General features: G+C 43.0%; 1 protein-coding gene across 1 annotated transcript in view; it reads right to left on the minus strand.

Moving 5' to 3' along the window:
* LOC142312714 (uncharacterized) overlaps nt 1-22,686 on the minus strand; it is a 357,223-nt gene that overhangs the window by 258,804 nt on the left and 75,733 nt on the right. The window contains 5 exon segments of the mRNA XM_075351702.1: nt 35-146; nt 257-354; nt 451-574; nt 7,307-7,468; nt 8,922-9,019. Of these exon segments, the coding sequence (XP_075207817.1) occupies nt 35-146; nt 257-354; nt 451-574; nt 7,307-7,468; nt 8,922-9,019 (594 nt within the window).

Below are 22,686 nucleotides of genomic sequence, written 5' to 3' on the forward strand. Positions count from 1 at the left end.
GTGTTCCTTTATGCATTTAATGCTTGTTGCTTACTTGTGCTGATATACTCAGGCATTTCCTCCTCCTTACACTGCTGGCCATCGTCCACACATATCTGTTTTTCTTCTCTTTGAACTTCATATTTAATATCGACCAGTTCTTCAGCCTAATTCCCCATACACATAGAACACTTACGTTACAAATAAGGAAAGAGCTGGAGACGTTCACCAGAACATTTCATAAAATAAACTGCATTTGGTGTGATCTATGATCTACCTTATGATCCTGAAGGACACTAAGATTTTCTTCTGTACCATTCTCTGCAATAAGCGGACAGGAAAATCTGTCTGGTGTGTTCTGCATACTGAATCTATCTGTAGAAAAAGCAAGAGCAGTCACTAAAAACATTCAGCTTAGACATTCTCGACAGAGAACTCTACTCCTTGCAGTCAATGGAAGATTTTACTTACACAATGATGTGAGTGAATATTGACCCTCCATCATGACGTCCTGGTACAGATCCTTGTGCCCCTCTACATACTCCCACTCCTCCATGGAGAAATAGACAGTGACATCCTGACACCTTATAGGAACCTGATATATACAAAGATACAGGGTCAGCAGAAAAAACTCAACCACTATCTTTTTGTCTCATTCCCGGTATGCTAATTTTAATCATCTTTTATGTAACAAAGCATGACTAAAAACATATTCTAGCCAAACCATCTGTTTTTAACTACCGTGTTTTTCCAAAAATAAGACCTCCCCCAAAAATAAGTCCTAGCAGGGATTTTCAGCATTTTCAGAGAAAGGCTTAAATATAAGCCCTCCCCCGAAAATAAGCCCTAGTCCCAGATCAATAATGAAGTGTCCCTGTAGCTAAAAAAGTTACAGACACTGCAGTACACTTCAATATACACAGCGGCACCCAGCAATTACACTCACCAGACGCCGCGCAGCAGGACCTGCAGTGATCACACACCCGCACACATCAGCTCACACACACACACCAGATCTCACACACAAACATTGGATCACACACACAGTCAGATCGCACACATAATCAGATCGCACACACAAACATCAAATCACACACACACACAAACATCGAATCGCACACACACTCACCTCATCCAGTAGATGAGATAGCTGTGAAAAGATAAGGCGCAAATAGGGTCTTACCCGGAAAAACACGTGGGAGTGAATGCTGGCAGGAACACTCACCTGGTGCGGTTGTGCCAGTCACAACCCCTTTTGAGCATGTAAATCACGAGGAGATGGTGTGGGAGGCAGCGGTCCCGCGGTAAAGAGACGATTCCAAGAGCAATAGAAACCAGGTTGATATACCGCGCCAAACCACAGGAGTCCAGATGTTGTTAGTAAATCCCTTTTTCTTTATTTTCACAGGTCTACGCGTTTCAGGGACATATCCGTCCCCTTCCTCAGGACAATGTACAGAGAATACTATGGTAGTATAAGGTAGTATTCTCTGTACATTGTCCTGAGGAAGGGGACGGATATGTCCTTGAAACGCGTAGACCTGTGAAAATAAAGAAAAAGGGATTTACTAACAACATCTGGACTCCTGTGGTTTGGCGCGGTATATCAACCTGCTTTCTATTGCTCTTTGAATCGACTCACCTCATCCAGTGACACTGATCTCTTCTCGCCAAGAGAATCCTGAGAGGCAGTGCGGTGCAGCGCGACGAACAGGACCTGCGGCCGGACACGTGACTTGTTCTCATTCCCTGCTGCCATAAGTGCTGGAAGTGATGTGATGTGTGTGTGTGTGTGTGTGTGTGTCTGCAATCGGCTGTGTTTTTCTGTGATCAGATGTGAGCCTGTGATCGGCTGTGTGTATCTGTGATCGGCTGTGTGTGCCTGTGATCGGATGTGTGTATCTGTGATCGGCTGTGTGTGCCTGTGATCGGCTGTGTGTGCCTGTGATCGGATGTGTGTGCCTGTGATCGGCTGTGTGTGCCTGTGATAGGATGTGTGTATCTGATCGGCTGTGTGTGCCTGTGATAGGATGTGTGTATCTGTAATCGGCTGTGTGTGCCTGCGATTGGATGTGTGTATCTGTGATCGGCTGTGTATGCCTGCGATCGGCTGTGTGTATCTCAGATGGCTGTGTGTGCCTGCGATCTGCTGTGTGATCTGCTGTGTATATCTGCGATCTGCTGTGTGTGTGTGCCTGTGATCGGATGTGTGTATCTGTGATCGGCTGTATGTATCTGTGATCGGCTGTATGTATCTGTGATCGGCTGTGTGTGCCTGCGATCTGCAGTGTGTGATCTGCTGTGTGTGTGTGTGTGTGTGTGTGTGTGTGTGTGTGTGTGTGTGTGAGATCTGCTGTGTGTGTGATCTGCTGTGTGTGCCTGGGATCTTCTGTGTGTGTCAGCTAGCAGCAGGGTAGGACGGCATGCAGCACCGACCGGAGATCACAGGAGGACCTGGGAACCACGCAGACGTCCTGGTCTGGTGAGTATGAGTCTCCTGGGAAGTGGGGGGGTCTGCTTTTTTGGGGGGTAAACTTTCCACCAACCGTGTTTCTCCAAGAATAAGACCTCCTCCAAAAATAAGCCCTAGTGCTTTTTTGGGGGGCAAAAATAATATAAGACAATGTCTTATTTTTGGAAAAACATGGTAGATAGCTTCGAAAAAGTTACCTGTCGCTTTCCTTTCCTAGATATTACACACATTAATGAAGTAATGTCTAAGTAGTGGTTCATTCATTTTGTGTTCTACAATATTTTTCAGCTAGAGTTAACATTTTTTAAAGGCAACCTGTCACCATGTTTTTCTCCTATAAACTGATGGTGGCAAATTTAGGTCAATATTTTCACAAATAAACATGAAAAATATTGGAATTTTGGTAAAAAATTATGAAAATGTCGCAACTTTTAATCTTTTAAAGTTTACGCCCTTAAACCAGATAATGATATCAAACAAAATGATTAATAAATAATATTTACCACATGTCTACTTTATATCTCCATCAATTTTGAAACAAATGGAAAAATTAGGAAGTTAGAAGGGTTAAAAGATTATCAGAAGTGATGGACAAATACTAACTATTCGTTAGGTAATTTGATTAAGAGGAAAATATATTTAATATAAAAGTTACAATTAAAAAATATAAAGATAAGATATTACAGCTGAACACAAATCTTAGGAGAAAGAGGGGTGTTCCCCATCAGGCTGCTTCAGGATACCTAAGTCGATGGGCATCCGGTGGCTCCCAGGTCTTTAATCCCTTATCTGGCTTCTATGTCACATGGTATAGCACATAGCTCAAAAGGCGGGTTGATTTGACCTGCCATAAAATTCAACCATGTATGCAAAAGAACATGTAAACAAGCCCGATGCATTTTGGAAACAAGTCTTGTGGACCGATGAGGTTAAAATAGAATGCGTCGGCCACAATGATGAAAGATATTTGTGGAGAAAAAAGGGCACATAATTTAAGGTAAAGAACATGTTGGGGGTGGATCAGTCATGCTTTGGGTTTGTGTTGCACCAATGGCACAGAGAACATTTCATGGGTAAAGAGAGAAATGGATCCAATTAAATTTCAACAAATTCTTGATGCAAACATAAATCTGTAAAAAAGCTGAAGTCTGAAGTTGAAAAAAAGGATGGCTTCTACAAATGGATAATGATCCTACATATACGACAAAATCCACAATAGACTACCTCAAAAGGAACAAGCTGAAGGTTTAACAATGGCCCTCACACCTGATCTGAGTATCATTGAAAATCTGTGGCTAGACCTCAAAAGAGCAGTGCATGCAAGACAACCCAGGAATCTCACAGAACTGGAAGACTTTTTTAAGGAAGAATGGATGAAAATCCCTCAAACATGAACTGAAAGACTCTTGGTTGGCTACAAAAAGTATTTACAAGCTGTGATACTTGCCAAAGGGCTTCTACTTGGTGCTATCAAACTAATTTGCTTCTTTCTCTGCCAGATTTGGTCATTATCAATGTTATGGGTTATTTCTCCGATATCACACAATCAACAGAGCGAGAGATGGATGAACAATCCAAAAAACATTTATTCCAAACAAAAGGTCCATAAAATAATCCACCACACAGAGGGTAAATTAGTACAGTAATGAGATAAATGTCCCGGGGATCAGTCACAATCTTCCAGCAGTCCTTTTCCAGGGGAATTGGGGTTTCTCAAGTCTCTCTGAGGTGTCAGCTTCTCCCTCAGAGGATCAATCATCCTGTTTCTCTCATGTCTTTCTCAGCCAGAATAAATAATCCCCCAGGTAAGCAGAGAGTTTAGGTGGATTCCAGGCCCCCCTCCCCCACACCTAGGGACAAAAGGCCAGCAGGAGGTAATTATCTTGCAAACAGGACAATGTATAAAGAATGGACAGAGCACCACGCCTAAAATATGAACCTACACAAAATTAAACATAACCCCCATATACCACCATCACAATCAAAATTCTCAATTCTGAGGTAAAATCTGTATTCAGTTAAGACTTTCCAATTACTGAGATAGGATATGGCCGGTTACTGATGAGATTCTATGACGATGAGAGGAGGGAGGAGCTAAATGTAAAGCCACTCCCTCCTCTCCTCAAGCAACTGCTATCTCCTATCTTAGTAATGGGAAATTCTTCACTGAATATAGATTTTACCTCAAAATTGAGAATTCCGATAAAGACTGAAATTCTGGCAGAGAAAGAAGCAAATTTGTCTGATAATATAGATCACAAAGTTGCTTATCTTCATATGTACTATTCATTTATGAAATAAAAATTAAAACTATGGTTACACTTTAATACACATGTTAAATAGTAGTCAGTACACAACTGCCATCATTTACAGGGATTCTGACTAACCCCATAAAAAGTTTAGTTATTCTAGTAGGATTTTTTTTACATTTTCATTGCTGTATTTTACAGCAAAAGACATGGCCTGTAAACAGCTTACAACAAAGCAAAGGGATTTATTTCATTATTGAAAGTTATCAATTAGGAGAAGGGTACAACATTTTTTCCAATGTATTACATTTACCATGGAACAATGTGAAGATGGTCATCAAGAAGGGACTTAAATTTGGCATGATAGAGTTTTTACCTGGAACTGGTCTTCCTCAAAAATGAATGAAAAGGCAAGAAGAAAGTTGGCCTAGGAAACTGTCAAGAGGCCCACAGCCACATTAAAGAAGCTGCAGCAATTTTGGGCAAGTACTGGTTGTGTACTGCATGTGACAACAACCTCTTGTATTCTTCATATGTCTGATCCTGTGAGGTAGGGTGGCAAGATGGAAGAAATTTCTCACAAAGAAAAACATCCAAGCCAACTACGTTTTAGCCATGAATAAGCTGACAGCACTGGTATTCTCAGGCTGGGGAGACCCATTGTTATTGGATTCCCCAGCTTAAAAATAGCACCCTGCAGATGCCCAGAATTGGTGTCTAAAGGAGTGGTGCTCTCTTTACTCCTGGCATAAACATTTATAAGTGGATTTCACATAGCAGCTTCCTGTTCAGGTGGAATGTGAAGGCTGCAGTGGCCATCTTATGCTATTCTTAATCCCAGGATTTTGATGCCATGCCTGGAAGCTGGCGAGAGATAGGGCATGGAGTGGTAAGAAGTGGCATCAGTTCAGTAGGTGACTGCAGTAGGGTTTTTTTCTTAAACAACCCTGGGCCAATTCAGTTTAACTTTTATGGTCATGAAAAATCCCTTTAATATACTGATGACCAGCATGGCCAAAGATCAGCTGTTTTACAGATTCAGCACTGGCTGGATGTAAACAGTGAAGAAGATCCAAAAGACAACCGCTTCATTCACTGTGTAGTGGCCATTCACTGGTACTGCAGCTCAGCGCCTATTCCCTTTACATATTTTACTCGCTTATTGTTACATAGTGACTACGGGGTTCCACCAAATACACGGGAACCCTTGGTGAACGCCGCAACGAACAGGGTACACAATACAATGGTGGGCCCAGCACTAGGGGTACAGGAGCACTGTCACCTTCTAAACCCACCTGAAGCTGATCTCTGCACTCCCCAACATCCCTATATGGGTTCTTCCACCACAGTCGCCGATCACATGCCTATACATATCTTTCCCTGGACCCAGCCCTGTATAGTGCACAGGGTAGCAGGAACGCTAGTCCTGCTCTAGATTAAAGACACAGAGGGAAAAATAAACAGCAATCATACAAAGCACTCCAAAAGACAAGAGGTAATAGTGAGCAACGGACCAGAGGGGCAAAAGCAAAGAGCAACTAAAGAAGGGAAAAACTCAACACAGCTTTCACACAGCAAATGTTCTCTGAATGGCTTCCTGGTCCACAGCCCAGGTTCCCTCTAGAGGCAAGCTAAGCAGAAACCATCACCAGCGATTACTTGGGCTGGGAGAGAGGTCTTTATAGAGAACAGCTGGCTCTAGCTTTCATTCAGCTTTCAGGAGACTAGAGGATCTGCCTAACCCTAAGAAGTGCTGGATATAGGAGAATTTGTACAGCCAGATGTATTAACCTGAGCAAGTGTATATGAAGGACTGCGCTGCAATCTCCTGACACCAGAAATAGGAGGGACCACTCTCTGTCATAGTACCCTCGTGACACCTATCCAGTGCCATTAATTCCACAGTGCTTTACAGAAATCATCAATAACTTGAGATGGAGGACCTCAGAGCAGCTACTACACAGTCAACAGAACTTTGCTATTTAGGTTCCATTCAGTATGTACATCATTGCACTGGTTAAGAGGAATACAGCTGACAACTGGGGCTGTTGCGTTTCAGACTCCCACCAATTTTATGACCTTAAAGAGGATAGTTCATCAATATCTTAAGCTTGCAAACCTCCTTAATTAATAAACAGGTAAATGAAGGCTGAGAAGAGGAATCGGGTTATAGTGTCGCGCTATTCACCACTCCAGAATTTATGATTGATTAATGTCTTTTTATTTTTATGCACAGGTCACAGGATCTGTGCATGAAAATAAAAAGACATTAATAAATCATAAATTCTGGAGTGGTGAATAGTGCGGCACTACAACCCGATTCATCTTCTCATCCTTCATTCACTACACCCGGGGCTGCATCTTTTTCACCGGTGGCTACATACGAGTATAGGGCTTGTGCCTGGCATAACTCTTATAGGTGAGTTCTTTACTTTTATTACCTTACGGTTTTGTTGAGTAAGACCCTATTTCACTTCTCTTCCACAGTCCAGACCAATAAACAGGTAAAGAAAGATTAAATACTTCCAACACACATTACAAAACCTCCACATTTTGGATTTACTACTTGACACAATGGTCCAATCATAATCTATACAACTCTCACCTCTCCAGTCAGCAGCTCAATAATCTTGTTGGTGAGTTCTAGGATCTTCTGCTCATTGATTCTTTCATTCATCAGTGCATGAGGTTGAGTTTTCATAATCGGGATCTGGGTGCTACTCCATCCCTCATCCTCATCAGATACTGTCTTAACTACAATATAATCCTTTACAAAGAGAAAGACATTGATTTAGGGTTACAGATTTTTTTCATCATACAAGTCATATCCTTCATGTATTGGGAGGGAAAGAGAAAAAAGGCTAATGCCATTCACCACACATGAAAATTACTTACTCCGACAATACATTTTTTTCTGTAAGAATTACAAGAACACATTTTCTGTAATTTAAAAAAAATTAACAAAAAAGCAGCAAAACTCCGCAACAATACTGCTGTATAGCTAAGAAAGCCTCACTTCTGTACAAACCCTCACATTGAGTAAAGTTACCAAGATTTCCCATGTTCCTGAAAAGCAAATGTGGCTACCAAGGGCACAAAAATATCACTTACAAAAAGCAATTTTTTTGTTGCCATAATCTGAGTTATACAGCTTTGTTATTTTTATGTCAATGGTGCTGTTTGAGGGTTTATTATTTTGTATTATTTAGCCTTTTTATACATGACTGTCACATTGGTGGGTGTGGACTGTGCCACAGGCTGGGCTTATCCTGGAGGGGTGTCACTAAGTGTCTACCGTGACTTCACTAGGGCCTTGGATGGTGAGGATGGGCTGGGCTACCAGTAGACACCAGGTACCACTCCAGGGCAGTCCCCGGGACTACAGCAGCTGACCAGAGGGTCACAGGTGCAAGAGCGATGTACAGGAGGGCAACACAGAGACATGGTCAAACAGTCCAAGATCAGGGCATGCAGTGCAGGATCAAAATACAAAGCTGAGGTTGGGGCAGAGAGGTCAAATAGGACGGGAATGTGAACTGAGTCAGTAACGGGAGGATCTATACAAATATGTGCAAGAAACAGACTCTAGCAGACAAACTCAGTAGGAAACACATTCTGGCAAGGAATGGTGGGAGGTGCTGCCTATTATAGTCTCTGCTATCATGGACTAAGTCAGTGAACCTAATTTCTGCAGGACACAGCCATGCCCCCCCCAACACCAAAAGGAAGTTACATGCAGAAGCAGCAGTGTAGAGGAGTGCTGCAAATGGTAACTCAGCGAGGACACATAACACGAGAAGTCACGCAGTGAGCATGGTGAGTGAGGTGGCGCTGAGGAGCTATGCGAGTTGCCGCCATAACAGTGACCTTCCAATTACTTTTTTTGGTTTAATGCAAGACAAAAAAACAGCAGTTTTGGCATTTTTGTTTCAGTAGTTTTTTCATTTTGCTTTTATGTCATTCCCGGGGGGGGAGTGTAGAAACTGTGATCTTCATACTACAGATTGTTACAATTGCCAATTATAATTTACTAATGTTCTTTTACATTTTTGTATTATTACTTTTGGAAATCCTTGTGCAAAACTGTCCACGTAGAACTGACGATTAGGTACAAGCTGCTTTTTTAATAAACTTTTTAATTAGTTAGCAATAAAAGCAAAGCCATTTAATATAGTTCCTGAAATAAAGAGTGTGGTGATATATCCTGCAGAAGCCCTCACCTCTCCAGTCAGCAGGTAGATGATCTCAAGGGTGAGGTTCAGGATCCTCTCACCCATGTGTTTTCTGTTCTTGTCCATCCTTGGTGTCAGGAGAAAACCTACAGGGAAAAAGGAGAAACAAATCTTATTTAATACTTTATATAGAATGCTTTACAAGTCTAAAGCGGGCTTTACACGCTACGACATTGTTCAAGTGATCTCGTTGGGGTCACGGAATTTGTGACGCACATCCGGCCGCATTAGCGATGCCGTTGCGTGTGACACCTATGAGCGATTTTGCATCATCGCAAAAACGTGCAAAATCGCTCATCGGTGACATGGGGGTCCATTCTCAAATATCGTTACTGCAGCTGTAACGAAGCTGTTCCTCGTTCCTGCGGCAGCACACATCGCTCCGTGTGACACCGCAGGAACGAGGAAGCTCTCCTTACCTGCCTCCTGCCCGCAATGCGGAAGGAAGGAGGTGGGCGGGATGTTCGTCCTGCTCATCTCCGCCCCTCCGCTTTTATTGGGCGGCAGTTCAGTGAGGCTGCTGTGACGTCGCTGTGACGCTGAACGAACCGCCCCCTTAGAAAGGAGGCGGTTCGCCGGTCCCAGGGACGTTGCAGGGCAGGAAAGTCCGTGTGACGGTTCCGGGCGAAGTTGTGCGACACGGGCAGCAATTTGCCCGTGTCGCACAACCGATGGGGGCGGATATGCACGCTGGCGATATCGGTACCGATATCGCAGTGTGTAAAGCGGCCTTAAGTATCCCACTGAGAATTATAAAGAAATACACTTACCAGATTCAGAGGGCCCTACCTATAGCAGAATACCGTCTATAATACAGAACATAATATTGATCAAAAAAATATCAAAAATATCATAAAATAATGAGCTAACCTCATTAACCAATAACGCAATCAGAAACAAAGTTTCAGAAAATGAGTATAAAAGCTCTTAATTTATTGTACAATAATTAAAATACAAAACAATATAATACAATATTATATCAAAAAGCAAGATTGCCAATTCATTAAGTCTGTAAACCGTAATATACCTGCACTTACAAAATCAGTAAGTTTTATTCATATGTATAGAACCACTAAGAAATGTATTTTGTGCCAAAATTGAACTCTAATACCATCTAGTGGTAGAAAAAAGTTGCTTAGTGCAAAAAGATGTTAAGTAAAAGGTAATATACCTGCACTAAACATAAAATTCAGCAAGTATTTAGTATTTAATTATAGCGACATTGAGATAAACCTACTTAGTGCAGAGAGGTATTCGGTCAGACCCTGTTGCCTCTAGCGCTCTAGAGCTTTTATACTCATTTTTTTTAAACTTTATTTCTGATTGCGTTAGAACATAATATTGGAAGTATTCTTTTAAAGGGAAAAACATGTATACTCTAGCAGTGCCCTGCGCAGTGCACGTCTGAAGCCGGCGATTGAATACCCGGAAAAGAAGCCTGCTGCAATGCGCGCAGGATAGAATGAGTGACGGGGACGTCGCTCCATGGTATCACGCCCACAAGGGCGTGATACCACGGAAATATGCAGACGTCCATAGGGCAAGGTGCCGCCCCTGTGACCACATTCCCTGCTATTTACATACGAAATATGAAGGTAATAAAACGTTATTATTACTTTCATATTATACAATTTTATAACACAGGGATGGGTAGGGAGGTGTAATTAGGGCACACATGCGTCTGCTGATAGGTCAGAACGCATATTCTAGGTGACAGGTTCCCTTTAAAGTTTTATTTTGGTGTGGCAGTACCGGGTATTGACAGGATACAATTTGCAATTCTGTACAATGCTATAATTTTCCATGCTCTTTAGGCACTGCACATTTTCTAACTTTATATGTGCCTTTTTATTATTTATTGTCTTACTATATTAGTGTATCTAATGTACAGAAAGTTGTGGTGGGGCGGGGTTAACTTTCTGAGCATGCTACATCTAACAACCCTGATTGTGTCACAATTGCTATACCCAGTAAACTAAGTGACACATCGCTGGAATCAGGGTCTCTTTTCCTACATTGTGCTGCTCTCAGATGAGGTAGCAAAAACTTGGTTATAGATTCCCTTTAAAAAAAAATTATTAGTGATTTTATTTATTTATTTATTTTAGATGAGTGAACCCGTGGAAGTTCGGTTTGGCGGATTTATCCGGACTTTACATAAAGTTCGGTTTGGGACCCGGACTTTACCTGAACCCTATCGGAAGTCACTAATTGGGCAGTTTGAGTCTCTGCCCACATGCAGCCAGACATAAACATATCACTTCCGGAGGAGGGTGGATTTTTATTCATTGTTTGTTCCACACTACATCCGATCAAGCTGTTGTTACCTAGAGTGCGAGCCGATCAAACGCTCCTAGCGGCTCACATTAGACTGAGCACCAAATGTACCCGAGCACAGTGGTGCTCGTGTGAGTTGAGTTCATATATAAAGCGCCCGAACTCCAAACCCAAACTTGGTACTAACACAGGACCTCAGATTCGCTCATCTCTGTTGTTAACCCTTCAGTTACTGCACAAGAATTTATAGAATGTGGAATGAAAAATATAAAAAATAAAGTTTTCCCCACAAATTTTTCATTTTCATAATAGTTACAATGGAAAATGGATTACACTATTTGTCGTGCAATATCTATTGAGTGGTTGGAGACTACTGTTTGGGCAAATATCAAGGCTCGAAAAAGAATGAGTGCTATTTGACATTTGGAATACAATCGTCCCTGGAGTAGATCGAGGGAGGGTGCCAGGTCCCATTTGAAGAACCACTGACATTACAAAATAGAAGAAACCCCCACAAGTGACTTCATTTTGGTAAAAAGACCCTTCAAGGATTTAATGTAGTGGGTGGAGTGACCAATTTGGACTCACAGGTGGTTGTATAAATTTTATAATATTGAAACAATATTGAAATATTGAAAAATGTATTTTTTTTCCCAACAAATTTTTTATTTAACCATAAGTTTTCCATTTTCACAAGGGTAACAGGATAAATTGCACAACAAATGTTGGAGTTCATTTTCTCTTGAGTACAACAATACCCCACATATGGTCAGATACAACTAAATTGGCACACAGAAGGACTCAAAAGAAGGGAAGTGTTATTTGACTGTTGTAGCACAATTTTGGCTGGAATACATTGTGGACACATACTCACATTTGCAAAGCCCACAAGGTACCAAAACAGTTGAAACCCCCCACAAGTAAAGGCTGCTTTACACGCAGCAACACCGTCGTTTGTGCGTCATGGGCAAATCCGTGGCACACAATATCGCTAGGACGCGTAACACGTACTTACCTTCCTAGCGATGCCGCTGTGGCCGGCGAACAACCTCTTTTTTAAGGAGGAGGTTCGTGCACCTTCACAGCGATGTCACACAGCGTTCCGCCAATAGAAGCGGAGGGGCGGAGACCAGCTGCATTAACATCACTCCCACCTCATTGCCATGGATGCAGGTACGCTGTTGTTCGTCGTTCCCGGGGTGTCACACGTAGCGATGTGTGCTGCCTCAGGAGCGACGAACAACCTGCGTCCTGCAACAGCAACAATATTTGGGAAAGGAATGACGTGTCAACGATCAACGATTAGGTGAGTAGTGATCGTTAGCGGTTGCTTGTAGGTGTCACACGCAACGACATCGCTAACGAGGCCGGAAGTGCGTCACGAATTCCGTGACCCCAGCGATATCTCGTTAGCGATGTCACTGCGTGACATCCAACTCCAATCCAACTCCAATTTGGAAACTGCACCCCTCAAGGATTTTATCTAGGGATATGATGAGCCTCCTGGATGCACAGAATTTCATAACAATTGGAGGTGAAAATGAAAAAGACTATTTTTCACAAAAATGTTGCTTTAGCCCCAAATTTTCATTTTCACAGGAGGTAATTGGAAAAATTGGACCTATCAATTAATTTAATAATTTCTTCTTAGACTGGCAATACTCCATATACTGTGAGCACACGGCAGGGCTTCGAAGGAAGAAGTGCCATTTACTTTTGCAGTGTCAATTTTCCTGGAATAGTTTGTGGGAGCAATCTGCAGAGCCACTAAGTGACACAACCTCAGAAATCCTCTATAGTGACCCAACTGAGGAATTTAAATCCCCTTAGGAACTCATATATAGACATACCTATTTTGGCTCCATATGTGTTTTCTAGAAATTTACACACATTACGGTATTAAGAAGCAAGAGGCGATATTTGAATTTGGGACTATAAATGTTGTTGAATTTCTTTTTGGGGAGAGGGCGGCGTTGGGGTACTTATTTATCCTGGGCTCTATGATGAGCACAAACCTCAGGGTTTCTGTCTCAATCTGAAAAAAAGGATTCAGACAGTAACATTCAATTTAATGAGGCAGATGGAGTCACTTTGAACTCAATATGGCCTCTGTTCTGGTGGTGTCCATCTTTTTAAGAAGAACATAAAACTGTGGTTGATTGAACTTTTTAGCATGGGATACAGTCAGTAAAGATGGAGTCTAAAGTGACTCCGTCTGACATATTACAGTGAATGATTCCATCTGAATCACGTTTTTTGAAGATTTAGACATAAACCTCGATGTAAGTGTTCAACATAGAGCAGAGGATAAATGTAAACCAAACCTTATTCTGATTTTTCAGAGGCAGAATGCAAAAATAAAATAAGAAAAGTTCAAGAATAGTTTTTATGATCTCTGGTTGCTATGACAATAATTTGTAGCCCATGATTGCATTGCAAGGTTGTGCGTTCCTGGGGAAGGATGAGAGAGTAAAGGGGGCTTTACATGCTACGACATCGCTAATGCGAACTTGTTGGGGTCACGGAATTGGTGACGCACATCCGGCCGCATTAGCGATGCCGTTGCGTGTGACACCGATGAGCGATTTTGCATCGTTGCAAAAAAGTGCAAAATCGCTCATCGGTGACATGGGGGTCCATTCTCAAAAATCGTTACTACAGCAGTAACGAGGTTGTTCCTCGTTCCTGCGGCAGCACACATCGCTCCGTGTGACACCGCAGGAACGAGGAATCTCTCATTACCTGCCTCCCGGCCGCTATGCGGAAGGAAGGAGGTGGGATGTTACGTCCCGCTCAGCTCCGCCCCTCCGCTGCTATTGGGCGGCCGCTCAGTGACGTCGCTGTGACGCCGCACGGACCGCCCCCTTAGAAAGGAGGCGGTTCGACGGTCACAGCGACGTCGCCGGGCAGGTAAGTATGTGTGACGGGTCTAGGCGATGTTGTGCGGCACGGGCAGCGATTTGCCAGTGTCGCACAACAGATGGGGGCGGGTACCCACGCTGGTGATATCGGGACCGATATCGCAGCGTGTAAAGCCCGCTTAAGTCCCCTCCCAAATTTCTGGAAAGCATTGTCATGACCTATAACATCTTGAGGGTTAAACCAATCCTGGCTGTTACTGCACTCAGCTGTCAGTTGAGCCGAGATTTTGCGGTGATTGCATCGGAAACATAACACTTGCAGGAAGCCTTTCCCAAATCAGATGTACCTCTACGTTTTAAGTCAGGAAGTGGTTAATAAGATGACACTATTCTAACGAGTAACTTCTAGAAATGTTACCTACCTATACATCCCATGATCAACTATAAGCAATAATATTGAAAAATAAAAGCGTTTAGGAACCACAGCAATTCAGCCACGAAATATCAGACCACATAAAGATACAGCGCTGGGTCAACAAGCACATAGAAGTTGCCACCACTCGGCTGACTCCATAACTAGAGTAAAAACCTAATCTGGGATTAAAGGAGTTTTCCACTATTTTTTCAGCCCTTGCCATATATCATGGCTATTCAAAACAATAGCTTTTGTCATATACTTGTATAAGATGTATAGGTTCTATGGGCACATCTCAGCAAGGATCACATTGTACTGGATTATGCAGATTCTTCTTCCTCCTCTGTTATGTCCCATACTTCCTTTTCTGGCACAGAAATCAGACCAAATAAAAGAAGATTTCACTGGGCTCCTGATGGTGGGTGTGGATGAGAAGGAGTGAATGACAGCTTGCCTGGGCATGCCTCCTGAAGACATGATTAGTCTGCCTCACAAAAGCTGAGTTGACACTTATTCAGCAGCAGGGGCCATTACTTTTGCTAGTGAAGTGCTGCGATCTGCATTTCAAAAGCAAAGGATTTAGGTAATCCAATCACTGACGTGGACAGCTGAAAAGTGCCCAATTTTTGCATAAACACAGTGACACTGGTCATCTGGCAATTGCCAGATGGCTTGGTACCTGCCCTGTGCTGTCATTTCGTATTTTTGTCAGGACTGTTTCTATGGCAATAAGTGGAGAATGCTAAGTGCTCTCTCACAGGTTACTGCAATGTATGATGGAATTTGTAGTAACAGAGCACAGGAAGCCTGAGGAGAGGAAGTGATGGATGTAAACATCAAAGCTGATGCTGGCAGAGACCAAGTGATGCTACCAGCATTATAAAAGGTTTATATTGCTTTAGCCCCCGGGCGTTTTGCGTTTTCTTGGGGGGGGGGGGGGAAGGTTCTTCTCTTTCTTCCGAGAGCCGTAACATTTTTATTTTTCCATCAATCTTCCCATATGAGGTCTTGTTTTTTGCGGGTTGAGTTGTAGTTCTAAATGAAACCATAAGTTTTACCATATAGTAATCTGGAAAACTGCAAAAAAAGTGCGATCACAATAGTTTTTGGGATATTTTATTCACCATGTTCACTATATGGTAAAAGGGATGTGTCACTGTGATGCCTGAGGTCGGTGCGAGTTTGGAGACACCAAACATGAATATGTTTACTTGTATCTAAAGGGTTAAAAATAATTCATAAGTGTGTCCAAAAAAGTGGCGCATGTTTTGCACCATTTTCCGAAACCCGTAGCGTTCTCATTTTTCGGTATCTACGGCTCTATCGGCTCAGTGATGGCTTATTTTTTGTGTCGTGAGCTGATGTTTTTAACTGTACCATTTCTGCACAGATGTTATGTTTTGATCACCTGTTATTGCATTTTGCGCAAAATTTGCGGGGACCAAAAATGTGTAATTTTTTGCCGCTACGCCTTTTACTGGTCACATTAATTGATTTTATAATTTGATAGATTTGGCATTTCTGAACGCGGCGATACCAAATATGTGTATATATGTTATTTTTTTAACCCTTTAATTTTCAATGGGGCGAAAGGGGGGAGATTTGAACTTTTAGATTTTTTATTTTTTTTTTATTTTTTAAAACTTTTTTTTAATTTTACTAGACCCCTATAGGGCTATAAAGATAAGCTGTCTGATCGCTCTCCCATTTCTCCAGATCACAGCAACACAGCTGAGAACTGGAGAAAAACTGCTTTCTTCTCAAACACGACAGTCTGCCGGCATTGAGAGAAAGTGACTCATGATAGCTACAGGCGTCATCACATGACCCTGTGCTACCATGGCAACTACCAGAAGTCACGTGATCACGTCACATGACTTAAGATGGGGCGGGTAAGTTATAGTTATGGCTGCGCGCATATACATCTCGCTGCCAGATTTTGGCAGCGAGATGTAAGGGGTTAATAGTCGCAGATGGAACGTGATTCCACTCGCGACTATCAGGCACACATGTCAGCTATTGAAATCAGCTGATATGTGCGCGGATCGCCGCGGACTGCCCATGGCAACGCACGGGGATTAACCTCACACGATCCATGACGTCCCCAGTACGTCATAGGTCATGAAGGGTTTAATAAGAGTATGGATGTATTTGATGGAACGATTGATGAATACAAAATTAAATTAGTTAGGTTAGTGGATAACTTCTTTAACATCAGCAAAAAAAACTGTATATCAGGAGTTTCATGGAATGGGTATTCACAACAGAGCAACTGCATGCAAGCCTTACATTACCAAGGACAATACAAAGTAGTGGCTAGAGTGGTGTAAAGCACCACCACCACTTGACTCTGGACCAGTTGAACCGTGTGCTATGGAGTAGTCTGATGGATGTTCATTTATAGAAATCTCATGCCCACTGTGCTTCTTTTCTCCGCAGTATAAACTGACATGTGGCGGAGCTTCCCTAGATCAAGCATGTCGCGTTATGCTTGTGGAGATTCAAATGTTCTCAGTGGGAGAACTCAGCGAAATTCTGCTGCACCTGGAATCCTGAACATGGGCACAGACCTCTGCGCAAGAGGAATGACGGTGCGTCCACAACGCAGCATCTCCTGATCATGTGCACATACCCCTAGTCTGGGACCGTGAGGAAGGCGGCCTTATACTGCCGTAACGCACAGTCCGCTATCGCATGTTTCCTGCATTCAACCCGTCATGAGCTCTAGAATTTTAATTGCTCAATAAAGTTGGAATCATTATTTACTGCCACATGGAATTTTCTCATTTTGCTGGATCCATTTACAAGGTTGTTATATATATATATATAGTATATATATATACAGTGCCTACAAGTAGTATTCAACCCCCTGCAGATTTAGCAGGTTTGATAAGATGCAAATAAGTTAGAGCCTGCAAACTTCAAACAAGAGCAGGATTTATTAACAGATGCATAAATCTTACAAACCAACAAGTTATGTTGCTCAGTTAAATTTTAATACATTTTCAACATAAAAGTGTGGGTCAATTATTATTCAACCCCTAGGTTTAATATTTTGTGGAATAACCCTTGTTTGCAATTACAGCTAATAATCGTCTTTTATAGACCTGATCAGACCGGCACAGGTCTCTGGAGTTATCTTGGCCCACTCCTCCATGCAGATCTTCTCCAAGTTATCTAGGTTCTTTGGGTGTCTCATGTGGACTTTAATCTTGAGCTCCTTCCACAAGTTTTCAATTGGGTTAAGGTCATGAGACTGACTAGGCCACTGCAACACCTTGATTTTTTCCCTCTTGAACCAGGCCTTGGTTTTCTTGGCTGTGTGCTTTGGGTCGTTGTCTTGTTGGAAGATGAAATGACGACCCATCTTAAGATCCTTGATGGAGGAGCGGAGGTTCTTGGCCAAAATCTCCAGGTAGGCCGTGCTATCCATCTTCCCATGGATGCGGACCAGATGGCCAGGCACTTTGACTGAGAAACAGCCCCACAGCATGATGCTGCTACCACCATGCTTGACTGTAGGGATGGTATTCTTGGGGTCGTATGCAGTGCCATCCAGTCTCCAAACGTCACGTGTGTGGCTGGCACCAAAGATCTCGATCTTGGTCTCCTCAGACCAGAGAACTTTGAACCAGTCTGTCTCAGAGTCCTCCAAGTGATCATGAGCAAACTGTAGACGAGCCTTGACATGACGCTTTGAAAGTAAAGGTACCTTACGGGCTCGTCTGGAATGGAGACCATTGCGATGGAGTACGTTACTTATGGTGTTGACTGAAACCAATGTCCCCACTGCCATGAGATCTTCCCGGAGCTCCTTCCTTGTTGTCCTTGGGTTAGCCTTGACTCTTCGGACAAGCCTGGCCTCGGCACGGGTGGAAACTTTCAAAGGCTGTCCAAGCCGTGGAAGGCTAACAGTAGTTCCATAAGCCTTCCACTTCCGGATGATGCTCCCAACAGTGGAGACAGGTAGGCCCAACTCCTTGGAAAAGCTTTTGTACCCCTTGCCAGCCTTGTGACCCTCCACGATCTTGTCTCTGATGGCCTTGGAATGCTCCTTTGTCTTTCCCATGTTGACCAAGTATGAGTGCTGTTCACAAGTTTGGGGAGGGTCTTAATTAGTCAGAAAAGGCTGGAAAAAGAGATAATTAATCTAAACATGTGAAGCTCATTGTTCTTTGTGCCTGAAATACTTCTTAATACTTTAGGGGAACCAAACAGAATTCTTGTGGTTTGAGGGGTTGAATAATAAATGACCCTCTGAATAAACTTTTCACAATTTTAAAAAAAAATAAAAAAAGAAAACATTCTTTTTTGCTGCAGTGCATTTCACACTTCCAGGCTGATCTACAGTCCAAATGTCACAATGCCAAGTTAATTCCGAATGTGTAAACCTGCTAAATCTGCAGGGGGTTGAATACTACTTGTAGGCACTGTATATATATATATATATATATATATATATATATATATATATATATATATATATATATATGTGCCTTGCGAAAGTATTCGGCCCCCTTGAATTTTTCAACCTTTTCCCCACGTTTCAGGCTTCAAACATAAAGATACAAATGTTAATGTTATGGTAAAGAATCAACAACAAGTGGGAAACAATTGTGAAGTTGAACGATATGTATTGCTTATTTTAAACTTTTAAAAAAAATAAATAACTGAAAATTTGGGCATGCAATATTATTCATCCCCTTTACTGTCAGTGCAGCAAACTCACTCCAGAAGTTCATTGAGGATCTCTGAATGATCCAATGCTGTCCTAAATGACTGATGATGATAAATATAAGCCACCTGTGTGTATCAAGTCTCTGTATAAATGTACCTGCTCTGTGATAGTCTCAGGGTTCTGTTTAAAGCACAGAGAGCATCATGAAGACCAAGGAACACAACAGGCAGGTCCGTGATACTGTTGAGGAGAAGTTTAAAGCTGGATTTGCTTACAAAAAGATTTCCATAACTTTAAAACATCCCAAGGAGCACTGTGCAAGCGATCATATTGAAAAGGAAGGAGTGTCATACCACTGCAATGATGCCAAGACCCGACCGTCCATCCAAACTTTCATCTCAAACAAGGAGAAGACTGATCAGAGATGCAGCCAAGAGGCCCATGATCACTCTGGATGAACTGCAGAGATCTACAGATGAGGTGGGAGTGTCTGTCCATAAGACAACAATCAGTCGTACACTGCACAAATCTGGCCTTTATGGAAGAGTGGCAAGAAGAAAGCAATTTCTCAAAGATATCCATAAAAAAAGTGTTGTTTAAAGGTTGCCACAAGCCACCTGGGAGACACACGAAACATGTGGAAGAAGGTGCTTTTGTCAGATGAAACCAAAATCGAACTTTTTGAGCACAATGCCAAACGATATATTTGGCGTAAAAGCAACACAGCTCATCACCCTGAACACACCATCCCCACTGTCAAACATGGTGGTGGCAGCATCATGGCTTGGGCCTGCTTTGCTTCAGCAGGGACAGGGAAGATGGTTAAAATTGATGGGAAGATGGATGGAGCCAAATACAGGACAATTCTTGAAGAAAACCTGTTGGAGTCTGCCAAAGACCTGAGACTGGGACGGAGATTTGTCTTCTAACAAGACAATGATCCCAAACATAAAGCAAATTCTACAATGGAATGGTTCACAAATAAACGTATCCAGGTGTTAGAAAGGCCAAGTCATAGTCCAGACCTGAATCCAATCGAGAATCTGTGGAAAGAGCTGAAAACTGCTGTTCATAAATGGTCTCCATCCAACCTCACTCAGCTCGAGCTGTTTGCAAAGGAAGAATGGGCAAGAATTTCAGTCTCTCGATGTGCAACACTGATAGACACATACCCCAAGCGACTGCAGCTGTAATCGCAGCAAAAGGTGGCGCTACAAAGTATTAACTTAAAAGGGCCGAATAATATTACACGCCCCAATTTTCAGTTATTTATTTTTTTATAAAAGTTTAAAATAAGCAATAAATTTCAATCACTTTCACAATTGTGTCCCACTTGTTGTTGATTCTCCATCAGAACATTAAAATTTGTATCTTTATGTTTGAAGCCTGAAATGTGGGAAAAGGTTGAAAAATTCAAGGGGGTCGAATACTTTTGCAAGGCACTGTGTGTGCGTGTGTGTGTGAGATTATATTAATATATATATATATATATATATATATATATATATATATATATACACACACACACACACACACACACATATATTTAGCATTTTCTAACTAAATGTATTTCTTAAAGTGATATTGGCATAGAGTTCTAGCTGGTAACATGCATATTGCACAACTGTGGTCCCGTGATATTTACACCAATACAGATATACTTTTTCCTATAAGCCTTGGCACTCGTTAATGTCTTTTACTTTAGTTAATAGTTGTAAATAGGCACAATTTTAGTATTCTAGGTGGAGTAGAAGGCATTGCTCTTAAAAATGTAATATTTTTGCTATTTTTATTGTTTGTTTTTGGAAACAGGAGAAGCAGTTGCTACAGAAAGTGGGTGAAGCAAACCGAAATCTGTTCCAAGCCTGAAGATTAAAAAAGCACTTGTCGAAAGTGTAAAACTGTCAATGTTAATTAGATAATACATGTAAAATTGAGTATTGTCTTCCACTTGGATTAGTACCTTCAGATTTTACTAAAAGCCCTTTTTATAGCAATAGTAAAAAAAAAATTGGAGGGTGCCTAGACATGTATATAAAAATTGGAAATTTTTGACTATATTAATTGGAAATTTTGACTAGATTGTGAGCCACCCTAACAGACGCATACAGTGGGGAAAATAAAGTATTTGATACACTGCTGATTTTGCAAGTTTTCCCACCTACAAAGAATGGAGCGGTCCTGTAATTTTTATCATAGGTACACTTCACCTGTGACAGAATAAAAAAAATCCAGAAAATCACATTTTATGATTTTTAAATAATTAATTTGCAGGAAATAAGTAGAAGTATTTGATCACCGACCAACCAGCAAGAATTCTGGCTTTCACACACCTGTTATTTGTTCTTTAAAGGGGTGGTTCACCCACTTTTTTTATTTACTGTCGAAGTTCTACTTACAATTCTAGGTATTTTCTCCATTGGCTTGTATTTCCATTTCTGGCACTGAGCGGCGCTATGCTGCACGCTCAGTGCCTGTCACATGACCCCCTGGAGCTGTGGCCGCCGGCATCCTCTGACGTCCTGGCATTTTCCGGGCTCTTCAAACAAGACGGGTACGTCACAGGATGCCGGCGCCACTCAGATTGAGTGACAGGGCTGTGGGCGGTGACTACCGCACGTCACAGCTCAGCATCGAGGGGAGGATCCGGAGGACGTCAGTGTGGAGCCGGCGTCCTGCACCTGCAGATGGTGAGACACGGGGCGCCAGTGTGCTGTGCAGTGCAGTGCAGGGGGGGGGGTCTTCAGCTGAATCCCCCCCTGCACGTAAGTATGTGATCGCACTGTCCCACCCGCCCGCTCTGCTGCGATGTCAGGAGAGTGGCCGGTGTCGGGCAGTGTGATCATCTGCTCCTCCCAGCAGCAAGACACTGACAGGCATGTCACCGCTGTGCTCTGCCATCTGTCCTGCTGCATGGGACCAACTGTCTGCACTCTGTCACCTGCACCACAAGTCACAGAGTGGAGACAGTTGGTGACAGAGCACCTCTGCCCCCCCCCTCTTCTTTCCCCACTCTCTTCTCCCCCCCCTCTCTCTCTTCTCCCCCCCTCCCTCTCTCCCCCCCCCTCCCTCTCTTCTCCCCCCCCTCCCCCCCTCCCTCTCTTCTCCCCCCACTCTCTTCTCCCCCCCTCTCTCTCTTCTCCCCCCCTCCCTCTCTCTCCCCCCCCTCCCTCTCTCCCCCCTCCCTCTCTTCTCCCCCCCTCCCTCTCTCCCCCCCTCCCGCCCCTCCCTCTCTTCTCCCCCCCCTCCCTCTCTCCCCCCCTCCCTCTCTTCTCCCCCCCCTCCCCCCCTCTCTTCTCCCCCCCTCCCTCTCTCCCCCCCTCCCCCCCCCTCCCTCTCTTCTCCCCCCCCTCCCTCTCTTCTCCCCCCCTCCCTCTCTCCCCCCCTCCCTCTCTCCCCCCCCCTCCCTCTCTCCCCCCCCCTCCCTCTCTTCTCCCCCCTCCCTCTCTCCCCCCCTCCTCTCTTCTCCCCCCTCCCTCTCTCCCCCCCTCCCTCTCTCCCCCCCCTCCCTCTCTTCTCCCC

The sequence above is a fragment of the Anomaloglossus baeobatrachus genome, chromosome 5 (genome assembly GCF_048569485.1).
Source record: "Anomaloglossus baeobatrachus isolate aAnoBae1 chromosome 5, aAnoBae1.hap1, whole genome shotgun sequence".
NCBI lineage: Eukaryota > Metazoa > Chordata > Amphibia > Anura > Aromobatidae > Anomaloglossus > Anomaloglossus baeobatrachus.